This window comes from Salarias fasciatus, chromosome 1 (assembly GCF_902148845.1).
Source record: "Salarias fasciatus chromosome 1, fSalaFa1.1, whole genome shotgun sequence".
In the NCBI taxonomy this organism is placed as follows: domain Eukaryota; kingdom Metazoa; phylum Chordata; class Actinopteri; order Blenniiformes; family Blenniidae; genus Salarias; species Salarias fasciatus.
In genome coordinates this window covers 38,413,898-38,440,480 of record NC_043745.1, presented here as the reverse complement: position 1 = coordinate 38,440,480, position 26,583 = coordinate 38,413,898, and the positions used below count along the sequence as shown (strand labels likewise).

At 46.0% G+C, this 26,583-nt stretch overlaps 1 protein-coding gene across 2 annotated transcripts in view; it reads left to right on the top strand.

The window, feature by feature from the left end:
- The window catches only part of znf609b (zinc finger protein 609b), a 109,230-nt gene that overhangs the window by 67,099 nt on the left and 15,548 nt on the right, over positions 1–26,583 (top strand). For both annotated transcript variants that reach the window (XM_030106938.1, XM_030106856.1), the window contains exon 3: positions 10,557–10,782. In XM_030106938.1, the coding sequence (XP_029962798.1) occupies positions 10,557–10,782 (226 nt within the window). The remainder of the gene's footprint in view (positions 1–10,556; positions 10,783–26,583) is intronic.

The window sequence follows — 26,583 nt, the reverse complement described above, 5'->3', positions numbered from 1 at the left end:
TAGGAATCATGATGCAGCAGTGAACGCGAGCTGCTTCATTAACCAGATATCGTAGCTATGCTCAGACATGCTAACACATGCTAACACATGCTGACACATGCTAAAGATGACAGAAACTGTTTTCTGAAAAGCTTCTCAAGATTTGTTTTGTCAGAAGTGCTTTAAATCAGAAACATTTCTGGACGCAAACTGGTATTTTTGCTTGAAAGTCAAAGGAAGCAGGAGTTTTCGGTGCTTCTAGTTTGTTCTGCTGTGGATTTTCCGTCCTATCTGGGATGACTCTGCGGTTTGTTTTGTTCTACAGAAGTGTGCCGTTAGCTTGCGCGGTGTAGCGCCGCAGTGTGAAGGAGTCATATGGCAAACGGCTTCTTTTGTCACAAACACCCGTTCAGATTGAGATGCCGGCTCGCTCATTACAGCTCCAGAGAGATTGTAGGTCACGGGTGGCCGGCTTCATCGCGCCTCGCTCTCCCCCCCCGTGTTATTTATGTGCGGTTATGCCTTCCTGAAAGCACAATTAGCAGCTCAAAGTGAGAAGAGTTGCCTGGAAACGGAGCGCCTGGTGGCAGCTGGCGGTCTGCAGTGGATGTCAGGTGTTCCTCTTTCTGTTTTCTCTCTCTGGCGCTTTCTGTGATTAGCTTCAAAGGCGGTGGCGGCGTGGGCTCGAGAGATGAAATTATTCCCGTGCGTGGCGTTGGGGAAACAATCGCATCGGCCTGATTTGAATGTTTTGAGTAATCAAATCAGACGAGGACCGTGCGTTGGGTTTCAATTGCAGCTTTATTTTAATAAGCGTGTCACTTCAGTGCTCTTAATAAAGCGTCTCACTTTAAAGGCTTGCCGGTTCGGTCGAGCGCTGATAACCAGTCGGCGTTAAAACGCTCTTGTACTTAAATTCATTATGCAGATTGAGCTCCGCAGTCACTCTTTGTTTGCATGACAAGCACAATAAAACCTGGCCGGTCTCCCTTCCAACGTGTTGAAAGCAGTCCGGGCACGAAGCGTAATCTCTGCTGGCCTTCGACCTCCGTAACTCACCAAAGATGTTCACAGCCCCTGGAGTTGGAGAGAATTACATAATTGAAGCAGGAACAGTGAACTTAGCCAACTAATAGCAGTTCAGCCAGCGCTGCTTTTTACTTAATAATGACTCCTTGTCAGAAAGAATTACATTTTCTCTTCCCCACACAGATGTTTTCTTCCTTTGATGTTGAAAGCGGCGTTATTTCAGCCCGTCTGCTTTATCAGCTCAGGAAATCTCCTCCTCTCAAAGGTCAAACAGTAAACATGAGCCAGTTTAGATGAGTTGTAGTCGTTTGGCACCGGGGTCATAAAACTTCACATACATCAGCTTTTGATTGGATCTGGATTCAGCCTGCCGGGATGTTGGACTGCCAAATGGTTTTTTTAGACTCTCTTCTGGCTGTTTGACAACACTGACGGCATGGTGAGGGTTTTATTGTGGAGCTGTGTATAATGGATAACACATATCACTGGCTTGCACCGTACGATTGCTTATTCATGTTCTTTTAATGGTCTTTACATGCATATACGGAGGCAGCTGTGTGTGTGTTTGTGTGTGTAAAAATCACTTTTGGTGGAGGTATGGGCACAGCTGGATTAACATCCATCATCAAGTCATGGAGAAAGTGTGAACAAGCAGATGGAGTTCACCACCTCATGCTCTCTGTCTGAAGCTAGACATAAATATATAGATATACTGTGTGTGCCTGCAGAGATAACCGGGAACATGCACATCTAAAAATAACTATATGTGGGCATTTTAGTAGATCTGTCAGGCGATATGCACCCGGATAAATAAAACATACATAGATTGACAATACATACATGGATAGATTAATGTGTGCATAAACGGAAATAGATGTACACATAGACTGCTAAATAAGAGGTAGTTATGTAATTTGTACATATATAGACAGTAGCTATGTGCTTAACTTGTGCAAAGACTGTATCTACATTCACAGTTCTCACATCGTCGCTACGTATGCAATTAATACTCAGTCATTACATTTGTAGAATATGCATAGACAGTTCGTACATAGATATTAACTACATCTGTGTTTTGTCACGTAGACAGTAGCTACAGTTCCGACATATGTCTTTCTACTCTACATACACAGCTAGCCTCTTTGTATGTACGATGTAGCTACCTCTGTATTTAGCTTTCTATGTGTTCATCTCCATGTGTCTGTGGTAGCTGCATTAGATAGATAGCAATGAGTGTATTTATATACAGAAACAATCTGTACGTACGCAGGGGTAGGCAGCCGTGGACGCAGTGCTTGCATAGATCTGTATTTACGTAGGTAACTCCATGCGTACATCAATGGGTAAATATTTGTGTGTATAGGTAGCCACGAAGGTACGAAGATGCACATTTGTGCAAAGAAATGTGTACGTGCACTCATAACTCGAAGGGTAGCCATCTATGTGTGTACAAAGTGTAAATACACAGTGGAGCCTGCTGAGCCTCGCTCTCCCATTGTTCCTCCTCCTGTACGGGAATCTTCCAGACTGGAGCTTCTCCGAGCTAACAGGCTGAAACCACAGGGCGAACACGGAGACTCGGACAACCACACACTCGCGATGTACTCACAGTATCTGTGTTCCCTAATTAACCTCAGAACCCGGGATTTGAATTGTACAAAAAGGAAGCCGCAGAAGAAAATATAAAACACACACAGAAAGGCCTCCGTCGACCAGAAGGTACAAACCAGTGACCGGCTCGCTGTGAGGCGACGCCGCTGCTCCACCGTGCAGCCCAGATGGAGCGACATAAATACGTTTATTTCGCACCAAAACAAACACTGACAAAGCCCCACATCTGTAGCGTGTCCAGGCCGTGCAGTCGATCAGTGGCCTGCCTCCAGCTGTGAGTCACGCTTTAGAAGAGCGCCGTGGCCAGCAGACCTGGAAGAGACACAAAGTCAGAGCAGTATGTGATGAGCAGACGGCGGCTCGCCGTCCCCCCACTTTCAGATTCTGCTTTTTCTTTTTTTTTTCTTTTTTTATTGCCAGCGTTGCGTGTTAAACTGCTGCTGCAGACGTGAGCGTCGCCGAGCTGCTGCGGCGGGGAAACTGAAACGCCAGCTGCGATTGTATGTTGGTCAGAGGTCAGCAGAACAAAACCTGACTTTCTCCCCGCTGCCGTTCTCTGTCGGCGCCACTGTTCAGAGGATTACAGCACTCGTGTCCAGAGTACGCCAGGTTAAACATAACCTCTCTGTCAGGGCGTCGCTTTCTTTTTATAGCTCTCGAGAAATATCAGCGGCCTGCCTTTAGCTTCCTGAAATATTCCTGTAACGTCGGGGCAAGAGAAAGAACACTGTTATTTAGAGGAAGAAGTCTCAGGCAAGACATTAAAATCATGATTTATTAGGAATAGTCTCATTATGTCATGTGTACTTGATGTTTGCAGCTTCCAAACGACTCCTGTTTACACAAAATGTTGCATTGTGGGAGTCTGTTTACATGGCTGTGTTTTTAGCGTCTTGTTCTTTGTAGCTTCATTACAAAAACAAAAACATCACCAACTCCCGTCCCGACACGCTAACTACATGGTTTTCAGCATTTCTGAAGTCATTTTCAGAGAGTTGCTGTGTAAAAGCAAAACCTTCCTGAATCGAAAACATATTGGTTTTGTGTTTCCTGAATGTCCTCTGGGTGTGTGTGTGTGTGTGTGTGTGTGTGTGTGTGTGTGTGTGGCTCGGCTGCCTTCCCCTGCCAGAGCCCAGAACCCGAGCTGGACCGCCGGGTGTGGAGCCGCCGTGGACTCGGCTATGTTTGGCTCCTCACACCAGTTGAGACCAGACAGGTGTCTGAGTGTCAGCGCTGTGTAATCCTGTTCGTAATCCTCAGCCAAGCTCAGCGCTCAGTTTCTTAATCCCAACTCTAATAAACAAGTTAAAGCTGAATTTAATGTGTCCAGGCAACAAAAAAGGAGTGCAGCGTGCGTCCGTCTGCCGCGGTGTCGGGTTATTGTGCGATGGCTGGAAATGCAGCCAAGACGTCCACGACCGTCAGCGCTGGACGGTCCGGTCCAACATTCAGGGGAGTCTTTTTGTCAGCAAGTTCCAGATTATTCTCTCTCACTCTCTCTCTCTGTCCCTCTCTCTCTCTCTCTCTCTCTCTCTCTCTCTGTCTCTCTGTCCCTCTCTCTCTCTCTCTCTCGCACTCCCTCATGGGGTTTCAGTTAAGAAAAGGTTTGCGTGACACTCGACCATTGTGGTTTTCGGGGAGATTTCCAAGTCCTTCTGTAAAGTCTCGCATGAAGGGAAGAAATCATGGAACTTGGCGTCGGCCGAGCGTCGGGCAGAGCCTTGTAATCTGACAAGTTATGTACTCGAGTCGCAGGCGGTTTTTCTCGAAGCCCCGTACGAGACGTCAAGCGCTCGCCTGTGTGGGTTTGTGCCTTCTGCAGCGCCGCCGCTCAAAGCCCTTTTGTTCGCCCGGCCATTGACAGAGCTCCCAGATAGAGCGCCATTGTGAGCGGCGTCCCGTTTCCGTTGTGATTCTTTTTTAATTATTTCGTACAGTTTCCCCGTGAATGGTTTCTTCATTGTGTCGGCGGCATTAGACTGACGTGCCGCTTTGTAATTCTGACAGCTGAAATGAAATAATTGCCCTTTCCTCAGCTTGGTAACAGAAACTGAGCGAGCGGCGAGGAAAATACAGCTCATCCGGGCGAGGGTGTACTTAAACAGAGCATGTTCGATACGGCTGTAATCCATCACTTCATTAATGGTAATTATTAACCTCGCTTCTGTTGAATCGCACTGGGATCCTCCGACCGTCGCCGGTTTTATTGGAACTCAATTGAGAGGACAAAGACGGAAAAGGCTTGTGATGCTGTGGCTGCTTTCAGGAACAATAATCCTGAAATTCATGTCTGCTGCAACACTGCAGCGTCCAGTATGTCAAGAAAGAAGAATTTTAAAAAGACATGCACCATTCATTCCAATCCGTACAGACACCTGATGATTTATCTGCATTTTTTTGTTTTAAACTATTCTGCCTTCATGTATTTGGTGTTGATTTTGGTCGCAGGAATAAGTTTAAATCACTCTTCAATGAGATTCAATCTTTTCAAGATTTATATGTAAATGTGAATCATATGAAAAGTTCCAGCTGCTGTCATTTTTATTGTCCTGAGAGCAGACTAAATACTGGATTTCTAGAATCATACAGGCTTAGGCTAGTTTGTTAGCATGTTTACACACGATCATCAGCATCATGTTAAAAACGTTGGGATTTGCTGGGAGAAATGAGTGGAAATGTCTTTATTTTTTTGGGAGAGATGCACATGCAGAAAAATCTGACACTGTGACTCTTGTTTGTTTAATTTGAATTAAAAAGGCACACACTGTACTGAGGAAGTATGAAAACTTCCTGTCCGTTTCACCTGTCAGTTTTCTTCTCGACGCTAAACTTAAAGGACTGGAGAGGCCGTGGCTAGCTGGTTAGCGCGCTAATTCACGTGTCCAACCATAACAAACACTCTATATCATAAGAAATGTTTTCTTATGGTTTGAGTAATGCTGATTTTGGATGCCTAGATGCTAATCGTTCAGGGCTGCTCAGGCCCGCGGTGGCTTTTAGCATGCTAACTCAGGTGTCGCTACTTGACAAACATCACATAATCACCAGTGTAATGCCATGGCGGTGATTATATCCGTTTGTGTTGAGCTAAAGCCAGATATAACCTGACAGTTCAGATGTAATTATGATATGAGCAGCAGTTTGCTGAAGTGAAGGACGTGATGAGTTCAGCAGCTGTGTGAAACCCGAACGGCACCCGGCAGTCTGAGTGGGTGGAGTCTGAGTCGGACGGGGCCGTTCGCACCTGTCAGTCGGCGGCGGCGTGCGGGAGCGGCGTGCGGTGACAGCCGGGGTGATTACCTGTCCCGCGTCATTCGGTCGGCCGCGACACGCGGTGATTAGGACGTCGTTAGCCCCGACTCCCCGCCGCTCTCGGCACGCACTAATTTGCTCCTCTGTGAGCGCCGGCGGCGGAGGAACGGCCTATCCATGCTGTTTTCACCTCTCCATGAAATATGAAGCTTCTCTGATGACAAGTCTGGAGCTAATATCAAAACTAATCACGGGCCGATGTTTGCTTTCCAAAGCTCTCCGCTCTGCTCGGTGATTGATGCGTCTCAGACGGAGTAATTCGGGCCCCGTATTTCTGAAGTGTAGCTAAAATTGAAAAGAAAACAGAAATGCTAATCTGTCTTCATGTTTATGCAGCAGCTTGTTTATGTGTGGTGGACGGTCTTGATGGGTCCAGGCTGAATTCATTTCGGAAGCAGAAGCTTGAAAAAAGGTTCTTGATGTGGTCGATACCAAGCATCCTGATGATTTTTATATCAGTTAAATGTGCCACAAATAATAAGAGCAAACAGGCCTGTTGATACAGCTATTCCAACATTTTTGTATCTTTATTTGTCAGCACTTTTTTTTAAGCAGATTTCATATTTTTTCGTACTTGCAGTATTTTATTTTATTAGACTAACCGGTAGCAGTAGATTTACAGGTGTTTCATTAAAAAACAGAAGCTAGTTCTATCATCTGCTAATCACTGATGTTGCTCATGCATTACATAAAAGCCTTTTGTTTAGCGAGATAATGGTAATAGCAAGAGCTTTAATGACTTCCCCAGGCTGAACACAACTCGCAGTAAAAGGCTAATGCCAGGCTAGAAATAGCTTGAAATCAGTTTAGCATGTTCCTTTCACCCCGGACTGCACAAAATCAAACAACCCAGAGATGTACAGTAACACAGTGATGATCATTGTGAGTAGAGCAAAAACCATGATTTCTGACTACTACAAACAACAAAGATGTTTCGTTTTGTTGTTTTCTCTTCAGATAGCAGTGTTCTTTCTCTTGCCCCAAATCCCCTCATGACACTAGTGTCCTACCAAAGTAACACATTCTGTAGCTGTTTATGTTAGCGATTAAAGAAACAAGAAAAAGCTGGAAACTACCATATGCGATGATCTGCCCCATAAAATTTTAGGCTCAGGGGTGTCAAACATAGGGTTAGCAGGCCAAAACTGGGTGAACAAGAAGCTCCGATCCGGCCTGCCAAACCACCAAGCGAACTGTGAAAATATCAAAGTAAACATACATTTTTATGCCCAATTTCTGAAGAGTTGTGGGAAAAAAGCAACGCCGAGACCTGAGCTAACTTGTAGGCTACGTCAATCCTGTCAAACTAGCCCCCAATCATGCTGTTAAAACACCCATAATTCCACAGTGACAGGAGGCGTTCTTTGAACATTTCACTGGGAATATCTAAAAATCCACATGGAAAGGCCACAGACCCGGGAAGCTGCTTGGCGCGAGGCGGGTGTGCTAACATGCTAACAGCTGCTGACGGTGCAGAGCGGTGCTGGAGGAGTTTTCCACGTCGGACTCTGTTTGGAACAATAAGTAGATTCCAGCAGGCTCGTAATCCGATGTGTCAATTGTTGTTTGGTCTCCTCAGTCTAATTGGATCCGACGTTGGCAGCGTATCCCCGAGCACCCAGTGCTTTATGCCCAATTAATAAATGTGCGGCGTTGGCCGCGGCTCCGCATTCCTCCTGCAGTTCAGCGCTAATGATTTAGAGCGCTTTAATGTCGGCCGCCTTGAATAAAGAGCTCTAAGCCCGGTGTCACGGCGGCCCTTAAATCACCGTCAGTCCCGTCTCTCTTCCACCTCCACTCCTCCCCGCCTGCGGTCTTCTCTCTCACACTCTTCCCCTCGCTGTCCTTTTCATTTGGGTTCTTTCCTCTTCGGCGCCGTCACAGTGTGTCAGAACAGGTGGAATCAATTACTGACCCTGGGTAGCCCCGCTCCCGCTCCACTACCAGCTCTTTAATTGAGGGAATTAATGAGTGATCAGCCTGCGAGATGATTCGATGTCATGGATCTTGCTCAGCAAAGTGCGAGGGAGGGAAGCTAACGGGGGAGGAGAGATTGTTTGGACAACCTTGCATAACTAATTCTGTCCTTCCTCGGAGGGAGTCGCAGTCAGAGCATTTCGCGTTCGCCTCTCCGGCCGGATAATCACCCCCGAAGCTCCTGAGCACTGACCTACAAAACATCGCCTCATAAAATACGGACAATTTTGCAAATTTAAACATTGTGTATTTAGAAAGACACTTACGGAGATTTCACCAACCTTTTACCAACTTGACACTCATTTGACATTTGCCTCAGGATTTAGCTAATTTTTTTACCATACAGACCGCAAACAATCTCTTCCAGCTTATCAATGTGTCTTTAGGAGTAACCGTAAGTAAATAACAGTGTGCTAGAACCACAGAGCCAACGCTACCATGAAGTTCTGTTGGTCTCATGGACCTTTCAAGAATGTTGCATGAAGTCCAGATGGAGGAGTCTACAAAAAAGTTGATTTATTCTTCAATGGCAGAGTTACCATATATGGTCACGCTCAGTTTTTAATTGTTTCTTTACAACACTTATAAGAAAATGAGAGCTACAGAATTAATTACAATTTGGTTAAAAAATTTCCAAATTTATGTGGGATACTAGAACCGTGTGCCGATGGGGATGAGACGACAGGACGATCCATTGATGTTCAGAATATCAAACAAACTCAAGCTCACACTTGATATGAAGTAAATAACAACTTGTTGGACTAAAAGTTGCCCAAACACAAAACCAAGTAGAATTTCATTTTTTCTTTGACACCAGAGTGTTGAAAAACTGCATCTCAGTGAGTCAAAACCATAAAGTAAAAGATACTTCCAATTTTTTTTAAACGTGAAATTATTTTCACAGTCCAACAAATCAGAGTTCCCTACCTTGAAATCACACCAATGACTTTATTTCATGCTGAGTTTGAATTTCTCTCCATGTCGGAGAGTTGGCAGCGCTTTACCTGGGTTTCTGCTTTTTGATGAGTTTCGCCTCATTCGCTGCTAAATTCACCGTCATCACTGTGATGGCCCACAGTGTTTGTTACTCTACAAATAAAATCAAATGTAATTGAATTTTGGGAAATGTTTTACCTCACATCAAGACAAAAGGCAGTTCAGCTTCAAGGGTGGGGCCTGAGACCCGATATCCAAATATCACTGGATCAATACAACTCACAAGTCATTGGAGACACGAAATACTAATGTCGCTTTCACTTGGCGTCCCGTTGACTTGGTATTTTGTGAATGAGGCCTGAATGCAGACAGAATGAGTCGCCTGAACTCTTGGGGAAGATTGGGATCAAACTTCAGTTCACTTCAACGTCGCTCAAACGTCGATTAAAAAAAAATGAGCGCCACTGAAAATCATGCCTTTAATTGAAGAGCTACCTCCTGTTTAAACCGTTGTACTTAAAGACTCACATGCACATGAGGATGTCTTTAAAGCGGATTGGTTGCATTAAAATAAACCTTTCAGTGTGAAACTTCAAAGTTTGCTCCTCGGAGTGAGATGAGGCGCCTACACCACCTGCCACATTATGATTAATGATGGAGCTTTTACTCTCAACACCTGCTAGTTTATTTGGAGTCTAACGTGTTCATTTGATTTGTGAAGTGGATTTAATTAATGTGAGGGAGAGAAAAGAAATTCTTCCATCTCAGTTTTTAATAATAATAATAATTAGTTGCTTGCTTTTATTGATCCCATTTGGGAAATTAGTTCTCTGCTTTTAACCCTTCCTGTTCATAGTGAACCGAACTTCACAATCCGAGGATCAGTGGGTGCTGCAGGGGTCAGGGGGCCTGTTGGGGGTCAGGGGGCCTGTTGGGGGTCAGGGGCTTCGCTCATTAGGATACAACAACAACAAATTCAAGCAAAGAAGGAAATTAGTAACAACGTTCACCGGAGAGCAGAGTGGATTGGTACCTTATGTGACTCAAATGTTTTTCAGAACTCTGTAGGAAGTTGGGTTCACCGATGCTGCCAGACACTAATGTGACCAATTAAATGCAAAGTCTCACTAACAGGAGCTGCTGGATCAGCACCCCGGCAGGGTTCAAGATCAGATTGATGTGTTCAACTGTTGACCTGTAATGTGCTGGTTTGCAGTGATGTTGGAGAGTCTTGACGTGATCTTGGAACCTTCAAGCCTTGGCGTTGTCTCGGTCTCAGAATGCTCTGGTTCTTGTCTTGGGGTTCTCTGGTCTTGGTGTTGGCTCAGTCTCGGGTACGGTGGTCTTGACTACAACACTAGTTTGCAAAGGAGTAGTAACACCAGTGTGCCTTGAGCAGATAATGTGCTTGTGAGATATGCTGTGAATTCCTCAGTGAATGTGTTGCTGGACATTGAGATGTTAGCTCGGGCTGAGGGTTCACACAGGAGCAGCAGCAGCAGTTGTGAGGCCTGCGCTGTTCGTTCTCCCTGATCCAGTCACTTTGGCGTGCTGCTGAAATACCAGACTGTCCCTCATGCGTGCAGCACTTCGCTCGCTTCCTCCGCTCTGCCTGAATCTCAACATCTGCTCTGTGTCTGTTTATACAGCCCATCTGAAGTGTCTCATGTGTTTCATCCCCACTTCTTCTTCTTCTTCTTCTTCCCCCGCAGATGGAGTCTCCCGTCTCCACGCCGGCTCCGCCGCCCCTCCACCTCCTGGCCGCGGTAGGCAACAGCGAGATCGCCTCGCCGTGCGAGCAGATCATGGTCCGCACGCGCTCCGTCGCCGTCAACACGTCGGACGTGGCCCTGGCCACCGAGCCGGAGTGTCTGGGGCCCTGCGAGCCCGGGACCAGCGTCAACCTGGAGGGCATCGTGTGGCAGGAAACTGAAGACGGTGAGTTCCAAACGCTGTAAGACGCTTCGATGTTGATTCTCACAAACGGAAAGTGAGTTCAGGCTTGTTCTCTTGTGTTTGGTTTCATTACGACCAACAGCACCAACTCATATCCCAACGTGCTGACAGCTTCCTTTTCAGTTGTCGCTGTGTTAATGTGAAACTTTTTGACGCACAAAACGAGGTGTTTTTCATTTGAAATGTGAAAGCGGCGCCCCGTTCCCGTTCTCTCCGTCGCTCCTCGTAGGACGCCCGCAGCGCAGCTCGGAAGCCTCGGCCAAACTTTCTCCAGTTTACGATACTCTTGAGTGAATCTCTTCCCTGTGAAACAAATAACTCCTGCATTGTGGCATGAAAGGAGAATAAGCTGGAAACACATGGCAGGGTTGGCTTCGTCCTCTCGCATTGTTTACTGAGCCAGTGTGGTTGTGCGGTTACATTAAGACATCAAAGACCCGTCGGTCCCTTCAAGGTTCCACTGAAGCCTGCGTCGTTTAGAGAACCGTCATCTTGCTGTCGTTAGCGTACATATTTTTCTCGGGGAAATGTAACCGGATCTGCCCGGACTGCCGGGGGACGCCACGGTGAGGCTAGCAGGAGCTTCAGCAGCGCTCACGCCGCCCAGGACCGCCAGCAGAGCGGCGGTTGGCATGCGGCGCTTAGGTGGCCTTGATTTGTTGTTTCAGACGGAAGATCGTTGCACGGAGATATCTGCTCCACGACAAGACGCTTCTCAACACAAAGCGCTTTCTCTTTCGGCGGTGCCAGTCAGGGAAGCGAGCTGGCTCTCCTCCTGCCGAGCAGTCCCAGGCAAATCCAAGACGCTGTTTTTTTTCTTCGTCTTCTTTTTTCCTGCTGGAAACCCGCATTCAGTTTATTTAATTTCGAGATGTATCACGAGCGTGATCGAGTTCTGACGGGTCCGGAAATAAATAACGAGCCCGCCCCCATCGCTCTGTTGTGCATGAGGAATAATGCAAACACCTAATCTTCAAAGCAGCTCGCGCTCGGCGGGCATGGCGAGTACAGATCGCCCACACATCCACCGTGCCGCTCGGCGCTTCAGTGGGAAGGGAGGAATAAAAAGCTCCCTGCCTCATCAACATTCCCGCAGCGCTGTGCTTTCTGAGGAGCGGCTTTCCCCCTCTTCTGCCTCCTCTGGCTCGGCTGGGCCTTTCTGTTACCAAGCAAGCAGCCAGTCGCCCCTTGACTCTGTTTCCAAGCAAACCGGGAGAGAGCGAGAGGCTTCGGAGGGGTGGAGGTGGGGGTGGCGGGGGCACACAAGGCTACTTCTGTCAGTGACACAAACATGGCTCGGAGCCAACAGCAGAACTATGTTTGTGCTGCTCGTTCTCCGCCTCCCACCGAGTGATTGAGCCTCCGACTCCCCCACTCCCCCAACCGAAGGCGCTCCTCCGCCCGCACTCACTGCCTCAAAGCTGCTATTTTGGCTGAAAGAGGTGGTGGTTTGGCCTGACGGAGCCGTGTGTTCTTCTGAGGCCACTCTGTCGGGGAGATTTCTGAGTGGCTTTAAAAGTGGTGCGGTGGAGAGAGTGGGTGGTGGTGGTGGGGGCTCTGCAGGTGGAGGACGCAGGTTGTTGTGGCCATCAGAGCTCTCCATCCTCCAGTCCACTCCACTCTCTTTGAAGCCTCTGTTGTTATTTCAGAAGGTAGAAAGGGAAGCGTCACTCATCTGGAAAGCAGGTAAGAGTGAGGTGGAGATTAAAGACCGGCGCTGCTCGCTTCATGAGTGCAGCCATGAAATGGCCCTTTAATGTCTGCTGCTTTCCTCCGAGCTAGAGTGACTCTCACTTCTCATTACGGCGACGACACGATCCGAAATGTGCCGATAACAAACATAAATGACAAACGCTTCCATGCAGTGCAACAGATGGAGCCTTGCGGCCTCCGATTGGGTTTTGCTTCGTTAGCGCAACGTTGCGTCGCGCCTGGCAGCTAGCGCACCTAAGATCTGAAACAAAGACAGGGAAAAAAACTCATGATAAAAGAAAAATATTCAAATGGGAAGAGAAAGAAGACTTCTCTTGAGAAATACAAATAACAAATCAATATCTTTCCTGTTTATTGCAAATCATGATCAAAATACTGGATGTCATCACATATTAAACGAATGAATCTGTATATTTATTGATCTGTCTACATGTCTACTGAATGTGTCCAGTTTCCTAAATATACAGCTGTTTATGGATGACATTGATATTTACATGTCTAACCATATATCTACCTATCTGTATACGAACATGTCAAGTACATATTTACCATAGAAATATTGATATGTGCACACATAGACAGTGGATCGATACGTAAACACATTGATTTCTTTACACATGTATGGAACTATCTGGCCTCTTATTTCAGATGATAGAAGAGTCAGGTAGTCAGTGAACTTATCTTTAAAAAAGAAAAAGTGCATAAATATTGAAGAATGAAGAAAAAAACATCCTTCTATTTTTCAACATGTGCGACTTTCAGTTAGTTGCATTTGATCACAAAATCGTAGTTATCTTAAAAATCAACATCTGGAATCGTGATTTCCCGAAAAAGACTGAGAAAGAAAAAATGTCACAGAGCAACAGCAGCTCAAAAAAAAAAACATGTTAGAAAAATAATTCTGCTCTTCAAGAGAAGGTTCTTTCACCGTACCGCAGTAGCAGTGCTAGTTTTTCCTCATGAGGGGAAAATCATTTGCGGACCCAGTTTAGATCGTCAAATTTGTCGTTATCACAAAATCAACATGTGGGAAAGAGCGACTGAACTGTCTGGTTTCCAGGCACCATGCGGTCGAGCTCTAATTCAAAGTGACACTTTTTCATTGTGAAGGATACTTGGAAAAAAAAAAATCAGAAAGATTTTGGTGAATAACTAATTAAAAAAAACTTAAGACTTTTTTTTTTAACTTGGTGGTCAGAGCCACATTTAGGCACAAAAATCAGGAGCAGAATGGCCAAAAATAACAAAGTCAATAAATAGAAAAACCAAAATAACCACTTAGGAAAACGCACAGCTGTCAGCAGGATTGATGGCACAGCCAGCCATGGGTAAAGGTGGCTTCAGGGTGTGTGTGCGTGTGTGTGTGTGTGTGTGTGTGTGTGTGTGTGTGTGTTCGTCCTGGAGCTGTAAGCGCAGTGGACTGTGGTTTGAGGGACAGAGTGGCGTCCTCACAGCGTCCACCTCTTGCTCTTCAGCAGGTCTGGCAGCAGATTTTACAGCTTTCAGACTCAAACTTCTCCCGACATTCAGAAATGGTCTCCGGTAGACGGGCCGGGGATGGGCTTCTGGAACCGTTCAGAGAGCATCTGTTCCTGTGCGCATCGTCCTGGGTCCATCAGAACAGACCCGATCAGAGATTTAGGTTCATTGCAGATGCGTTTAGCTGGAAACCTTGTTATAAAACAACTGTAGTCAAGTGAGATGAACGGGTTCTTAAAGCTAGTGCTGGTGTGTTCCGCTGGTCAGAGCTTAAAAGCTGAGTAGCAGATGTCTCGCCCATTTGTCTGAGGCTGGACAGGTTTTTCATGTTTTCATAGCATTTAAACTGTTTTAATGCCTGTTATTTTCACACTGCTCTTGTCCAAGACATGTGGCACAGGAAGTCAGCACAAGGCCGGATTTCTCTTGACATGTTGGTGTCTTTTTATGAGTTTTGCTGCAAAGCTGGACATCAACCAATAGATGGAAGAATAAAAACAACGGCTGAGAATAACAGGTTGATGTTCAGTTAGCACTGACTGCACCGATTGACCCCAGTTCCAACATTTAAAAGTCTGAGTCAGAATCATTTATCAAGGCTTGTAAATCCAACCGGTGACTGGTTTTTATTGAGCTTCTGTAGTGATGACTCCTTTATTTAGCCGCAGACGAAGCTACAATAAAGCTTCTTAAAGGGACTTTTATTGACACGTTCTGTGTTGTATGTTAAAATGTGCAATTTCACAAAACTTTTGTTCAGTGATCAAACACAACACCGAGTCAAATGACTGACGGAGTCACTGGGAAACATACTCTAGACCCCGTTTACCCAATGACCCAATGTTTCCTACTGAAAACGCAGATCTTTCGAGTGTCTGTTTCAGAGACAAGAGCCACTGAAAATGCAGCTTTTTGATAATGACACCCAAAGTGGAACTTTATTGGAAAAATGCTCCAACTCCATGGAGACGGGGGGACTGGTCTGTCCAACCATCTGTCCAGCCTGTTTGTGTGGTTTCTTTACAGAATCAACCAACTTGCTAACCACATCTTTTTCGCCGTTGGTGCCGTTTTCATGTGAACGGACATCGTTTTCAGAATGTTGTCATGTGAAGGTGGAAATAAGGGAAACACAAAGCGATGAAACGTTGTGTAACCAGACCTGTGGCTCCGTTTGTGAATCTTCTGATCTGCCCGTCGGCTGTTTAATCCCTCCTATCGCTCTGTCCACGTGTTGAACACTGATCTGTAAGTGATACAACGCTTGTTTCAGTTGATGTGAGTGAATGTCGGGTTTCGTGGAAACTGCTGGAGTGGTAAAATTAAGGAAGATGTAACTACAGTCTTTTTACTGCTCATTTCGGTGGAAGCAGTGCACTATGTTTGCATATTTGCGGTTATTAGAGCTCATTCCTGTGGTGCTTTGTAGCCTGTTCACTGCTGACTAAAGCGTTTAGAGTTTAATCTTTTCAGTGATGTCTGCTGCTTCTGAATCTTTATTAGCTCTTTAACTGTCAGTCTGAAGCATCGTATAAACAAGCAGGCTGCGAGCGGAGCTGCTACGAGCCGATCCGGGTTTCACGAGGCTTCTCAGTGGCCGCTGTTGTGTTCCAGTTTGCACACCGCATTAAGCAGCACAAAGATGTGTTTTCCTTCTCCATCATTTTAATGGTGGGAGTCCTGAACGGCCCACTGGCTACTTCTAAAATGAAAGAGACCCAGATGCTGCTTACATCAAACCGAGCGCCGTTCACTTGTTTTTTCCCTGAGAGACTCATGAATGCAGACTCCTCGCTCAGCGTGGCAGCAAAACAAACGAGAGCCAAACGAGGAAATCAAGCAAATCCAGGCAGAGAACCAACGACGAGCAGCAAGCAGAGGCCCCAAAGACCGAGCACAGGCATCCTGATTAGCAGTGCCCCCCTCCTCCACCTCCACCACCTCCCTCTGTATGACCAGCCTCATACAGAGCTGCTTTGGCATGCACACTGAGTGTGTGAGAGTGTGTGAGAGTGTGTGTGTGTGTGTGTGTGTGTGTGTGTGTGTGTGTGTGTGTGTGTGTGTGTGTGTGTGTGTGTGTGTGTGTGTGTGTGTGTGTGTGTGTGTGTGTGTGTGTGTGTGTGTGTGTGTGTGTGTGTGTGTGTGTGCACATTTCATTTAGCATGCCAACCAACAGCTGCTTCATCACCTCCGCCTTTCGGCCTTGTGGGAGTAAATGAACAACAGGCTCCAAGTAATTGTCTGCTTCACCCGACTCACCGAGAGCCGGACAGGAGGAATGGATGAGGAGGAGGAGGAGGAAGAGGAGGAGGAAGCAGAACACAGAACGTAGTGTGATCAGAGAACAATCTGGGCTCTCCTCCACCGGGACTGCTGCAGCCGAAGGTGACGAGGAGAGACTGAAATAATCAATACGCAAAGATAATGCTTCATATTGATGTATCTCCCACAAATGTAAAAAAAAATGTAATGTACATCGGAGTAATTCAATTATTTCATTAACAATTTTGTCAAAATTTCCCATTTCCTTCCTAAATTGTATGAAGAGGCGTGGTGAGGCTGCCAACGGCTGAGCTGAGTAAAAACCAGTTTGAGCAGGTTTAGACTGAGGCTCCGTTCTTACGCCACGCTTACACCACCGCTTTTACACCATGTTTACACTGCAACGTTTGCACCATCATGTTTACACCACCATGTTAACACCATGTCTACATAACGTTTACGCCATGTTTACACCACGTTTATACCATGTTACACCACGTCTACACCACCATGTTTACACCGTGACATTTACACCACAATGTTTACACCACCATGTTAACATCATGTCTACATAACGTTTACGCCATGTTTACGCCATGTTTACACCACGATTATGCCATGTTTACACCACCACGTTTACGTCTCGATGTTTACTTCATGAAATTTACTCTAAGCGTTTAGGCTGCAACCTTTATGATGCAACGTTTAACCACCACCACGTTTACACAACATTTACACTGCGACGTTTACACTACCATGTTTACACCGCAATCTTTATGCTACAATGTCCAACCATAATATTTTGAAGTGAAAACGTTTCCATGGAAACGGACACTGTTTTCAAAATGCTGCTGCGAAGACATAAAACACACTGAAACACTAACGATGTGTTTTAGTTTGAGAAGGTGTGTAAACGAAGTCTGCTAAAAATGTCTTAATGAAAATTTTAAGTTAATTTCTTCTTCTTTTTTTATGGTACATTCATAAAATTTTCCATCAAGAAAGCAAATTACAACAAACTATAAGATGTGAGAGCCGTCTGAAGTGGACAAGCTTTTCATTGAAGGTTTAATTTAAGCTGCTCTGAAGGTTTTGCAATATTTTTGTGTGTGAACTTCATGGTCTTTCCTTGTTTTCTGCATTAATTTTCCTCAAAATGTCAACCAGTCTAAATTTAAGTCAAGTATATACAAACACAATGTTTAAATGTAGCCACATGTTCAGACAAATGGGGTTAACGGGAGGATTTATATAAGCATTGTGGATTTCTCAATGAACAAAATAACATAGTAGCCTTTAAGAAAGAGCTTAACCTTTGCTGTATTTAGTCCTGCGTGGGAGAAAGAGAAGTGGATAATATGAGAAGCAGTCAGTGTGTGTCATGCTGTCAGTCTGGGGGGGAGTGAAGCGTAGGCAGGAGAAAGAAAAAGCAGCGGATTGGGGGGAGGTGGCGGGCAGAGCGGTGGTATTTTAAGGCCCGGCACTGACACAAATCCCCTCGGCACAGACGAGGCAGTGGCAGCTCCCAGGGTCGAGTCGGCAGAGCGACGGGCCAACCCCTCCCGGGCGCAGCGTGCTGATACCTCCAAAATGCCATCTCCAGAAACGCTGGAGAAGTTTATTGCTCTTGAAACGCCGCCCAGAACGCCTTGGCTGCTGCTCCGGGGCAGAGGGAGCACAGAGGGGGCCCCTTCGGCCAAACGGCACAGCTCGGTGCCAGCGCCAGGATCGGAGAGGCATTCACACACACACACACACACACACACACACACACACACACGGCGACCCTCCAGTGCACAGCAGGCGGCTCCCCGAGCAGATCCCGCAGCTCCTTCAGTCCCTAATAGATAAATAATACAGGCTGTTTGTGATAAATGTTTGTCTCGTGGATTATTCATGCGGCACACATTGGCGTTAGCACAGGAGCTAAAAGCTGTTTGGCATCTGCGTGGAAAAGAGGTCAGCGTGAAACGGATATTCCTGTATAAACATTCAAGAGATGTCTTTTTTTTTCCCCGGCCCTGTCAGAGAGTTGCGAAGGGGGCTGGTGGGGGTGTTATTGTATGAAAGGAGTACTTGGCGCTGTAGCTCACTTGCCAGCTCTGCCTCCTCGCTCCTTTGAAGACCACCTGTCAGCGGCCTCATTGAAACGTGTCTACAAAGGCGAGCGGTGGCTGCCGTGTGTGAACTCGCCATACAAACTGTCCTTGAAATGAGAGCGCCGGCATTGTCGGGCAGGCCCGCGGCCGTCTGCCGGGCCGGCGAGCAAACCAAGGAGCCCGGGTGAAAAATCAATCACACGAAACCGACTCCTGTTACCGGCGGGCGACATGTCGTGAAGAAAAGAAGAAAACAGAGCGCTCCTCTTCCCTCCTCCCAGCCAAGCACGCAGTGGAGCGTCATCTGCCACTTCCTCAGCCACTTCACTTTCCAACTTAGCGAGCCATTCTTCAACCTCATCAGCTTTCACTGCGCAGGAGTGAAAATGGACAGTTTCCAGGGGAAAAAATGAACACCGCTTCACAGTGTTTTTTTTTTTCCTCCCAAAGTATGCTGCTGAGAAGACACTCCAGGAGCTTCAGATAATAGCTCTCTGTTTTCTCGAGGAGGATTGTTCCATAACTCGTCACCGACTCGGTCCCAGGGAGGTATTTCCAGGATGACGACGCTGTAAACGGAAATATCAAATTAGCCCGAGCGTGGGTCACACTGCGAGCTGCAGAAACTCTCGTTCCGTTAACGCCCAAACAATGGAGCTGAATGTGATTCCAGATTGCTCCAGTGTTGTGAGACAAGGTCTTTATTTTTAGATGTACAGAAAGGGTTTGTTAGCAGACGTGTCTCCAGATTCTGACTCGTCTGCTTTATTACTTCTTAAAGTTGGTCACCTTTGAGTCTCTTGGCGTTCCCAAGGTGTTGCCAGTGAAGACCCAAAGCTTTAAGTCTTAGGCCCCGTTTACATGACAACAATTCAACAGAAATCTCATTTATTGTTGTTGTTTTGAGTGAAAACTGCATAAATGCTGAACAGAATTTATTTAGCATGCCAGGCTACAGGTTGGTGCCGTTGTTAAAGTAGTGTAACCACACACACATGCTGCAGAGAAACATGAATGTCTTTAATGAGTTTAAGAGCCCAGAAAGCAACCAAAGTCTGGCTCTGATACTTTTCTTAGTTCTCTTTTCTCAAAATGTACCGAGTTCTAGGTTGTTAGTATTTGAATCCTATTGGTTTGTTTGTATTTGGGGGCGAAGCTCAGTCGAAGGTCAGTTGTGAGTACGCGGGCGTTGGTACGGACAGACGACCCAGTTGGCCTGGAGAATCTGGACTGGGAGTCATGACACCCTGGAGGAAAACATTGTTCTGATTGTTCATCTAGAAGAAGCAGTCGCTCCACAGAAAAAAAAAACCCCAAGTCGGACTCGTTGCGTGAGTGTTTGCTTTGAGGCTAGCATGCTAACCACGGTCCTACTGCCACTGTTTGGAACATTGTAGACCTGGTCCTGGATTTGACCTTCTTGGTTGCACTTTGACCGTTATGTTCTTCTTCTTGAGGAATGCAGTCGTCGTTAAACCCCTCTGACTGAACCACTGAGACTAAATACTGGAGGAAACGTCCCCCGCCCCCCCCCGGACCGTCTGTCCTCCGTCCCTCAGAGGGGCAGTGCATCGTCCTTCAGAGCTCCTCTTCTTATTGGCTGACAGCTGCCTCTTTCACGCCCTCAGACAGTCGGTGCGGTGCCTGGAGGAATGGCGTTCTTCGCCCCGGTCGTCAGCAGATATCATGTTTGCCCCACACACGTCAAGGAGAGTTTGAGTAATGCGCCTTTGGCAGGCTTGTCTCTTAATCTCGTCCCCTTGAAGGAAAAGCACCACGGGGGTTGTTTGGGCGGAGAGGATGGTGTTTAATGGAAACTGCTCCGTGTCTCGCTACAAATTATTTACCGTCACAAGTTCATGTAAAGTTGGCAGAGATGTCAAATATTTATTGTTCTGCTGTTGCGAACCGGCCCTGCTGCTGTTTTGTGATGCCGTCCGGCTGTAGGAGTAAACAGAGACAGATTTTTATTATTTTTTGTGTTTTTCCTTGCGAGGCCGGCTGTGCTGCATGCAGCTGATAATGTGGGGCGATGTGGACGGCATACTAATGCCTCCCTCCCTCTGCCTCTCGGTGGTTTGAGAGAATTGACCTTCTCACAGGCCGTTATTCTTGTCACTGAGAGCAACTTCACGCTTTTACCTCCCGTGAACCAGAATGCTGCCTGAACTTTCCAGAAAGGGCTTCGGCCGGGGACGTTTCTCCACATTAAAATTAAACACAGTCGATAAGTTTAAAAAGGGAAAAAGAAGACATTCAGAAGTCACCTTTAAACCAGGAGTGTCAAACACGTTTAGCTCAGAGGCCACATGCAGCGCAGTCTCATCTGGATTGGGCCAAACTGGTCAAATGGCGCCATGATAACCTTTAGATTTAAACTTCAGAGCAAAGTCAAGAAATGACTACTCAACATCAAACCAATTTTGAATACAGCTTCTTATGCAAAATACAGTGAAATTAAAAAAAAACAACAACAAAAAAACGGTCATAGCCGTTGCAGTCTGCCTGTTTTTACAGAGGTGAAAGGTCGGGATCCAGGATCCAAAGTGCTGACCTGTCCTCTGGGGCTCGAACCGGGGAACTCCAGCATTCTACAGCTGCTTCTTTAACCACTTAACTGCCACTGCCACATGTTGTTCAGCAGATGAAATGTTCACCGTTTGCTTGGTGTTTTGGTGGAATTGCAGCATTCTGCTCACCAGTTTGACAGTCCCGGGTGTTAACTGTTATTTTCAGCGGAGAAATCTGGGAATAGCCAAATCACGTGTGACTATTCTGCAGCGCCAACTGGTGGTGGCTACCTGCATTACAGATGAACAGCTTCCGACAAGGAAAACTATTATTTGGTTCAACCTGCTGATATTTCTGCTGCCGATTTGCAAAGCGTCCAACGTTTTTGTCGTTTAGTAATCATACACCTTTACTTCCACATTTCTGTCGCTGCTCTAATTTTTAGAATTTGGTAGAAAATTATCGACAGTGAAGTCCTCCGGGAATTTTCCATGAAACAGTCACCTCCATTAAACATTAATTTCAATTCAACCAATCTCTGTGAATTCTGTGGAACCTTGCAGTTTGTCAAGTCGCAGTGAATGAACATGTTTAAAAAAGGTCACACAGAATTCAGAGATTGGTTAGATTTAAATTAATTACTGCGATCACAGCTTCCTGGAGGGACTGATCAAAACAACTGGTTATTGGGATAAATGAGCAACAATTACTGTTGGTGGATGGATGCTATCGAATGTTGAAGCAATGTTGAATCTGGTTGGAAAGAAATGCATTTCTGTAAAACATATTTTAAATCTCATTTAACAGTTTTTTGAAAGTATTTTATTCAAAATTTAGAAGGAATGAGACATTTTAGAGAACATACCCCCTATGTCTTTCCGTTAACATGGATAAAAATGTTGATTGGTTGAATTTCATCCGTCTTGATATTTTATTTGTCTGCAACTTTATGGATTAGGATTAGAATTCAAATGTATTGTTACTGCACATGTACAAGTACAGCCTCACAAAAAGCCATTTATCATCCAATCCAGAAGTGAAATTTAGAGATTTACATGTGACATGGCTAAAGGGGGGACCCAAAAGAAATCGGACTTTGGTTATAACTTTTTATTTTTTTATTTTCACATTTAATCAAAACTGTCACCTTCAAAGTCCTCTCCTTCGGCTTGAATCCAGCGCTGCAGCCGGGATTTCCATTGCTCAGAACAGTCACCATGCTCCTGCATAATGGTCACTTTAAGAGTGTTCTTCGATTTTTTTTTTTGCACCTCTTCCACGTCATCAAATCTCCACCCCTTCAGTTCCGTGTTCATTCTTGGGAAGAGACAGAAGTCTCGCTGGGCCAAATGGAGGGGATACGGCGGATGGAGCAGCAGGGCCATGCTGTTTTTCATCAGGAACTGTTTTACCGCAGAGCCCTGTGGGTAAAACAGTCCCCACTCTCCCACAGCGCCGCCGCTTCAGCCTGACCGCCTCCCGGAGCGCCTCAGCAGTGATTTTCTTCCCAAACAGCCTCCATCGTCCTCCAGCTGCCTTTCAGCTCCTTGCACATGTCCACGCCAGCCTGTTTCTGCTCCGTGGTTAAGAGGCGTGGGACCATTTTGGGATTTTTCGAAGACGGGGGCGGGACTGTAATAACATAAACACTGCATGTGAGCTGCCTGTGTGTCTTTGGGAGGTGAAATTTTTCACAGTTATGCTGAAGGCTATGCTATAGCGACATGTAACGGCCAAAAGTCTGAAATCATTCTTGGTTTTTATTTATAACCACAGTCTGGTTTCTTTTGGGTCCCCCCTCGTATATCATTAAGATGCTGCTGTGCCATACAGAAGTATATACAAATTTGTATATATATCCTATTGAGGAACCTGCTTCTTAGTGTTATTTAGTGAAGTGGTTGTGGCATTATTTTAATGCTTCATTCCTGGTAGTTTCAGTCGTTCCTCGCAGCGGCACCAGGTTTTCGCCGGTCTTCTCGCCGTGATGAATCCTGACGCCTTTCCTCTCGTCGTTCTCACTCTCTCTCCTCTTGCCGCCTTGACGAGTCCCGGAAACGTCGCAGATGGAAGCGAAAAACATTTGTTTAGCAGAGTCTGTCAATAATTACATTAGTGTCTGACTGAGTACAAAAGGTGATAATTGCGACTGCTGGTAATTGCTCTGCGGTATTTTTTTATTGTCTCGCCTTGTTTTAATCATAAAACTCCTTCACACATTTGCAGATAACGGATTTAATTTGATATTTAGCGGGAGCGACATAACGTCACGGCCCTCCTGGACGCCCGCTCCCATTTTCAACACTAACAAAGGCTTTTTGACGGGGTCAGTGAGTGAAAATGTCGTTAACCCCGGTGGATTCCTGCAGAGTGGGAGCAGAGCGGGGGTCAAACCGTGACCCCGGAGCCCTCCGGCCCCACTGCGCTGCTGCGGACTAATGAAACGTGTTAAGTGGGGAGGAGGGGAGTTTTCAGCCCCCGCTTCTCTCATTACCCTCTCGTTGGGGTAATCTTATACGGGTGTGCGGCGCGGCGTCAAACTACAGCCGCCATTTGTTGTTGAGCAGCGCTGAAAAGAATCAAGTGGTAAAATGACACAGCGATTCCACTCATGAATGCGGCTTCACTCAGCTGTCCGGGGTGGGGGGGGGGGGCGAGGAGCTGGGTCCGCTCTATATGCCCCCCCCCCCCCCCCCCCCACCAGCAAACAAATCCCAAGTGAGCCGCAGTTCCAGAGAGCAAGTTTTATTTAGTGATCTTTGAACTCGCCGTCTGTTTCTCCCCCAGAAAACAAATCCAGTGAGCAAAGAGAGGGATCACGGCCCACACAAACGCTCGCATGCAACTCCCCAGCCTGTAAACAAACCCTGGCACTCAGGAAGTCGTCCCGGCTTCTTGTGTAATTCGTTTTCTGCCACAAGGAAAATTTGTTTGGGCTCGCGTCGTCGAGGACTTTCCATGTTTTGACAGACTTGACGTTGACGACTCAGAAAGATGTCAGCCGAGACTTGTGGATGGTTGGGAGACTGGCAGTGGACGGAGCCGTGTGAAGGGCTGCTCCCACTTCCCAGCCGTCGCTTCCACTCAGCCTCTTTTTTTTAGAAACACCTCAGCTCCACATCAAGTGAAACCTCAGATCAGCGCCACAGCGTCTTCATGCAGTCTTTTGATTAAGTTGGATTCTCTCTACTACTCACGTCTCTTTCAAGTTACAAGCTATCAAATGGCTTTCTGTCAAGCTTCTCGCTCTCTGCTGAGCTCTGATCTATCAAACTACAAGCTATCTGTTAATTAGCTGTCAGAACAGCGTCTCCAGTGAGCTAACTCCTACTGAGCCAATATCAAGCTATCTGACGATAATGTGGCCAGTGATGGAGCCACATATTGACCTTTCTATTAGATATGCAGAATACAAATACAATAAATACTAGTGATAGATTTAGACTAACTTTAAAACGCATCAAGTTCCTCTATGAAAGTTCAGTTTAACTTTAAAGTTTTGAATCTTAAATCACAAATCAAAACATTTTGACTTGGTTTCAGAATTTCAGTCAGTTTCAACTCAAATCTGTGAAATAGGCTAAATCAGAAATATCAAAACATGTCCTGGCGACATTCTGACTCTTCAGTCTTATTACCAGTGGCAGCTGTCCAGGAGGGGGCGCTCAGGCGTCTCCTCGCCATGACTCACAAACAGAAGAAAGAGCAGAATAAACTCTGATACTAAATGAAAACAGACACTGGTCAGACTAACGCCAGGAAGAAAGGTGGCTTGAAGGAGCTTCAGTGTTTACAGCATCCTGCCGTTTGCTTCCGTACACAGGTTGTTTCATGTCATTAAAAAAGCACCAACTAGTGGCTCCACAGCAGAACTGCATCATTTTCAAACTGTTGCCATGTAAACACGAAACTTCTCTGTAATAAATATCTTTTCACTTGAAATGTTGAGTGAACGGGATCTTGAGCATCTTAGCTCGCTATTTAGCAAACTGGCTACATTCTACAATGGTGATGTCGTCCCATCTGGCTAGCTATTTTCAGCTAAACTGACTTCTTTCTGAAAAAAACAGTGTGATTTTATTTCCACCCCTGATTCTTCATTTGACTGTCTCATCAAAGTGCTGATGGAAATTACTGATATCATTACACAAATCCAGATTCCTCTGTAGAAAAACACTGAACATATTTCCTTTGGGGATTTCGTCCCAGAATGATCAGTAAAGTTCCCTCTAATCTAATCTGCTCTAATCTCCAAATGTTGGATGAGCAGGTTTTCTCTAAACGAGTGTTTCTTCTTCAAGCCTCCCATCGTTTTGAGACTAATGGCTCTTCTCCTGAGTGGATGTGCAATCAGCGGCTCTCCCGGCGGTTCATTAGGCTGGAGATTCAGCAGCAGCTGAAGAGAGGCCGCCGTCTTTACCGAGTCCATTTCTCTGAAGACGCTGAGTCTTCTGTGTCGAGGACGCTCCGTCTTCTGACAGACATCTTTCACGGCGTCGCCGTTTTGTCCCGAAGGGTTGAAAAATGATGACTGGCTTTCACTTTCCGGGAATTACAGCTTGCTTGAAATGGAATCGCAGCCATTGAACACATTTGTATGGCTTTAATCAATGAAGTCGTTTGGTGAAAAGTGCAGGTCAAAGGTCAGACGTGAATCTTAGTTTCTGTACAGAAACAAAGTGTTTCTTCTACTCTCAGCGTCATTTTTAGCTGATGTGGAATCAGCGTATCGACTCAGTGTTCATTAAGCTTTTCCTCTGCTGATTGAAGAAAGTGCGATCTACCCAAGATGCATTGCTGTGAGGAACTCCTCGAGTGTGCAGCAGGTGGAAAGGGAAACATCAGCTGTGGAAAATGATCGCTGCAATTAAAAAGAACTGAGCGTAGAAATGATTTTTGGAGACCGGTCATGGCTGCCGCTGCTCCGGCGGTGTGTTCACGTCGGGTTCTTCACAGTCAGACGACGACGCATTGAAATTTGAATTTCCAAGCTCTGATGCAACTTCTGGAGTGTCCGAGCCGAACACTCTACGCCCTTCTGCCCACGACGAAGAGCATGATGTAAAAACCTGGCCTGTCGTTTCCACTTACACTCACACCACACTCTCCAAACACACTTCTTCTTACAGTTCATCCACCGAAACTTCAAGCTTCCCAACAACTGGAATAGTTTTCTTTGCAAGGCTTTAGATATACATTCCTTTGAATGTCCTTGAGATTTAACTTAACAGAAGAAACTACATGATTAATATTCAGAGAAAGCATGAAGCAGAGATCTGAGGTGAAACAGAAGAGGGAGGAACAGCCTCTCTGAGGCCCACATGGACGCGACGTTTCAAGTGAAAACACTTGCTTGTTTTCCATTAAGATGTCACCATGTGCAGAAGAACCAGTCACTACAACCAGCAGTAGCATTTCTGCCGTTCACATGGAGACAGAGCCTCAGAAAGTTGAGCTTTCTTCTGCTTACAGAGTTGGAGTGTTTCCAAAAATTTGAGTTTTCAAGTGTCTCGAGTTCCACCGCCGTGTAAATGAACGAACACGTAAAACGCAACGACAGTTTTGAGTTTTCACTTGAGAACGTCGTCGTATGAACGTGCAGTCCAGGGAGCTGGACGGGCTCTGAAGGAGTCTTCTGGTTTTCTGAAGTTGACCCTCTGGAGCTGCGATCAGATGGAGCCCAGCAGATGTTAAATATCGATCCGGATCGAAGCGTCAA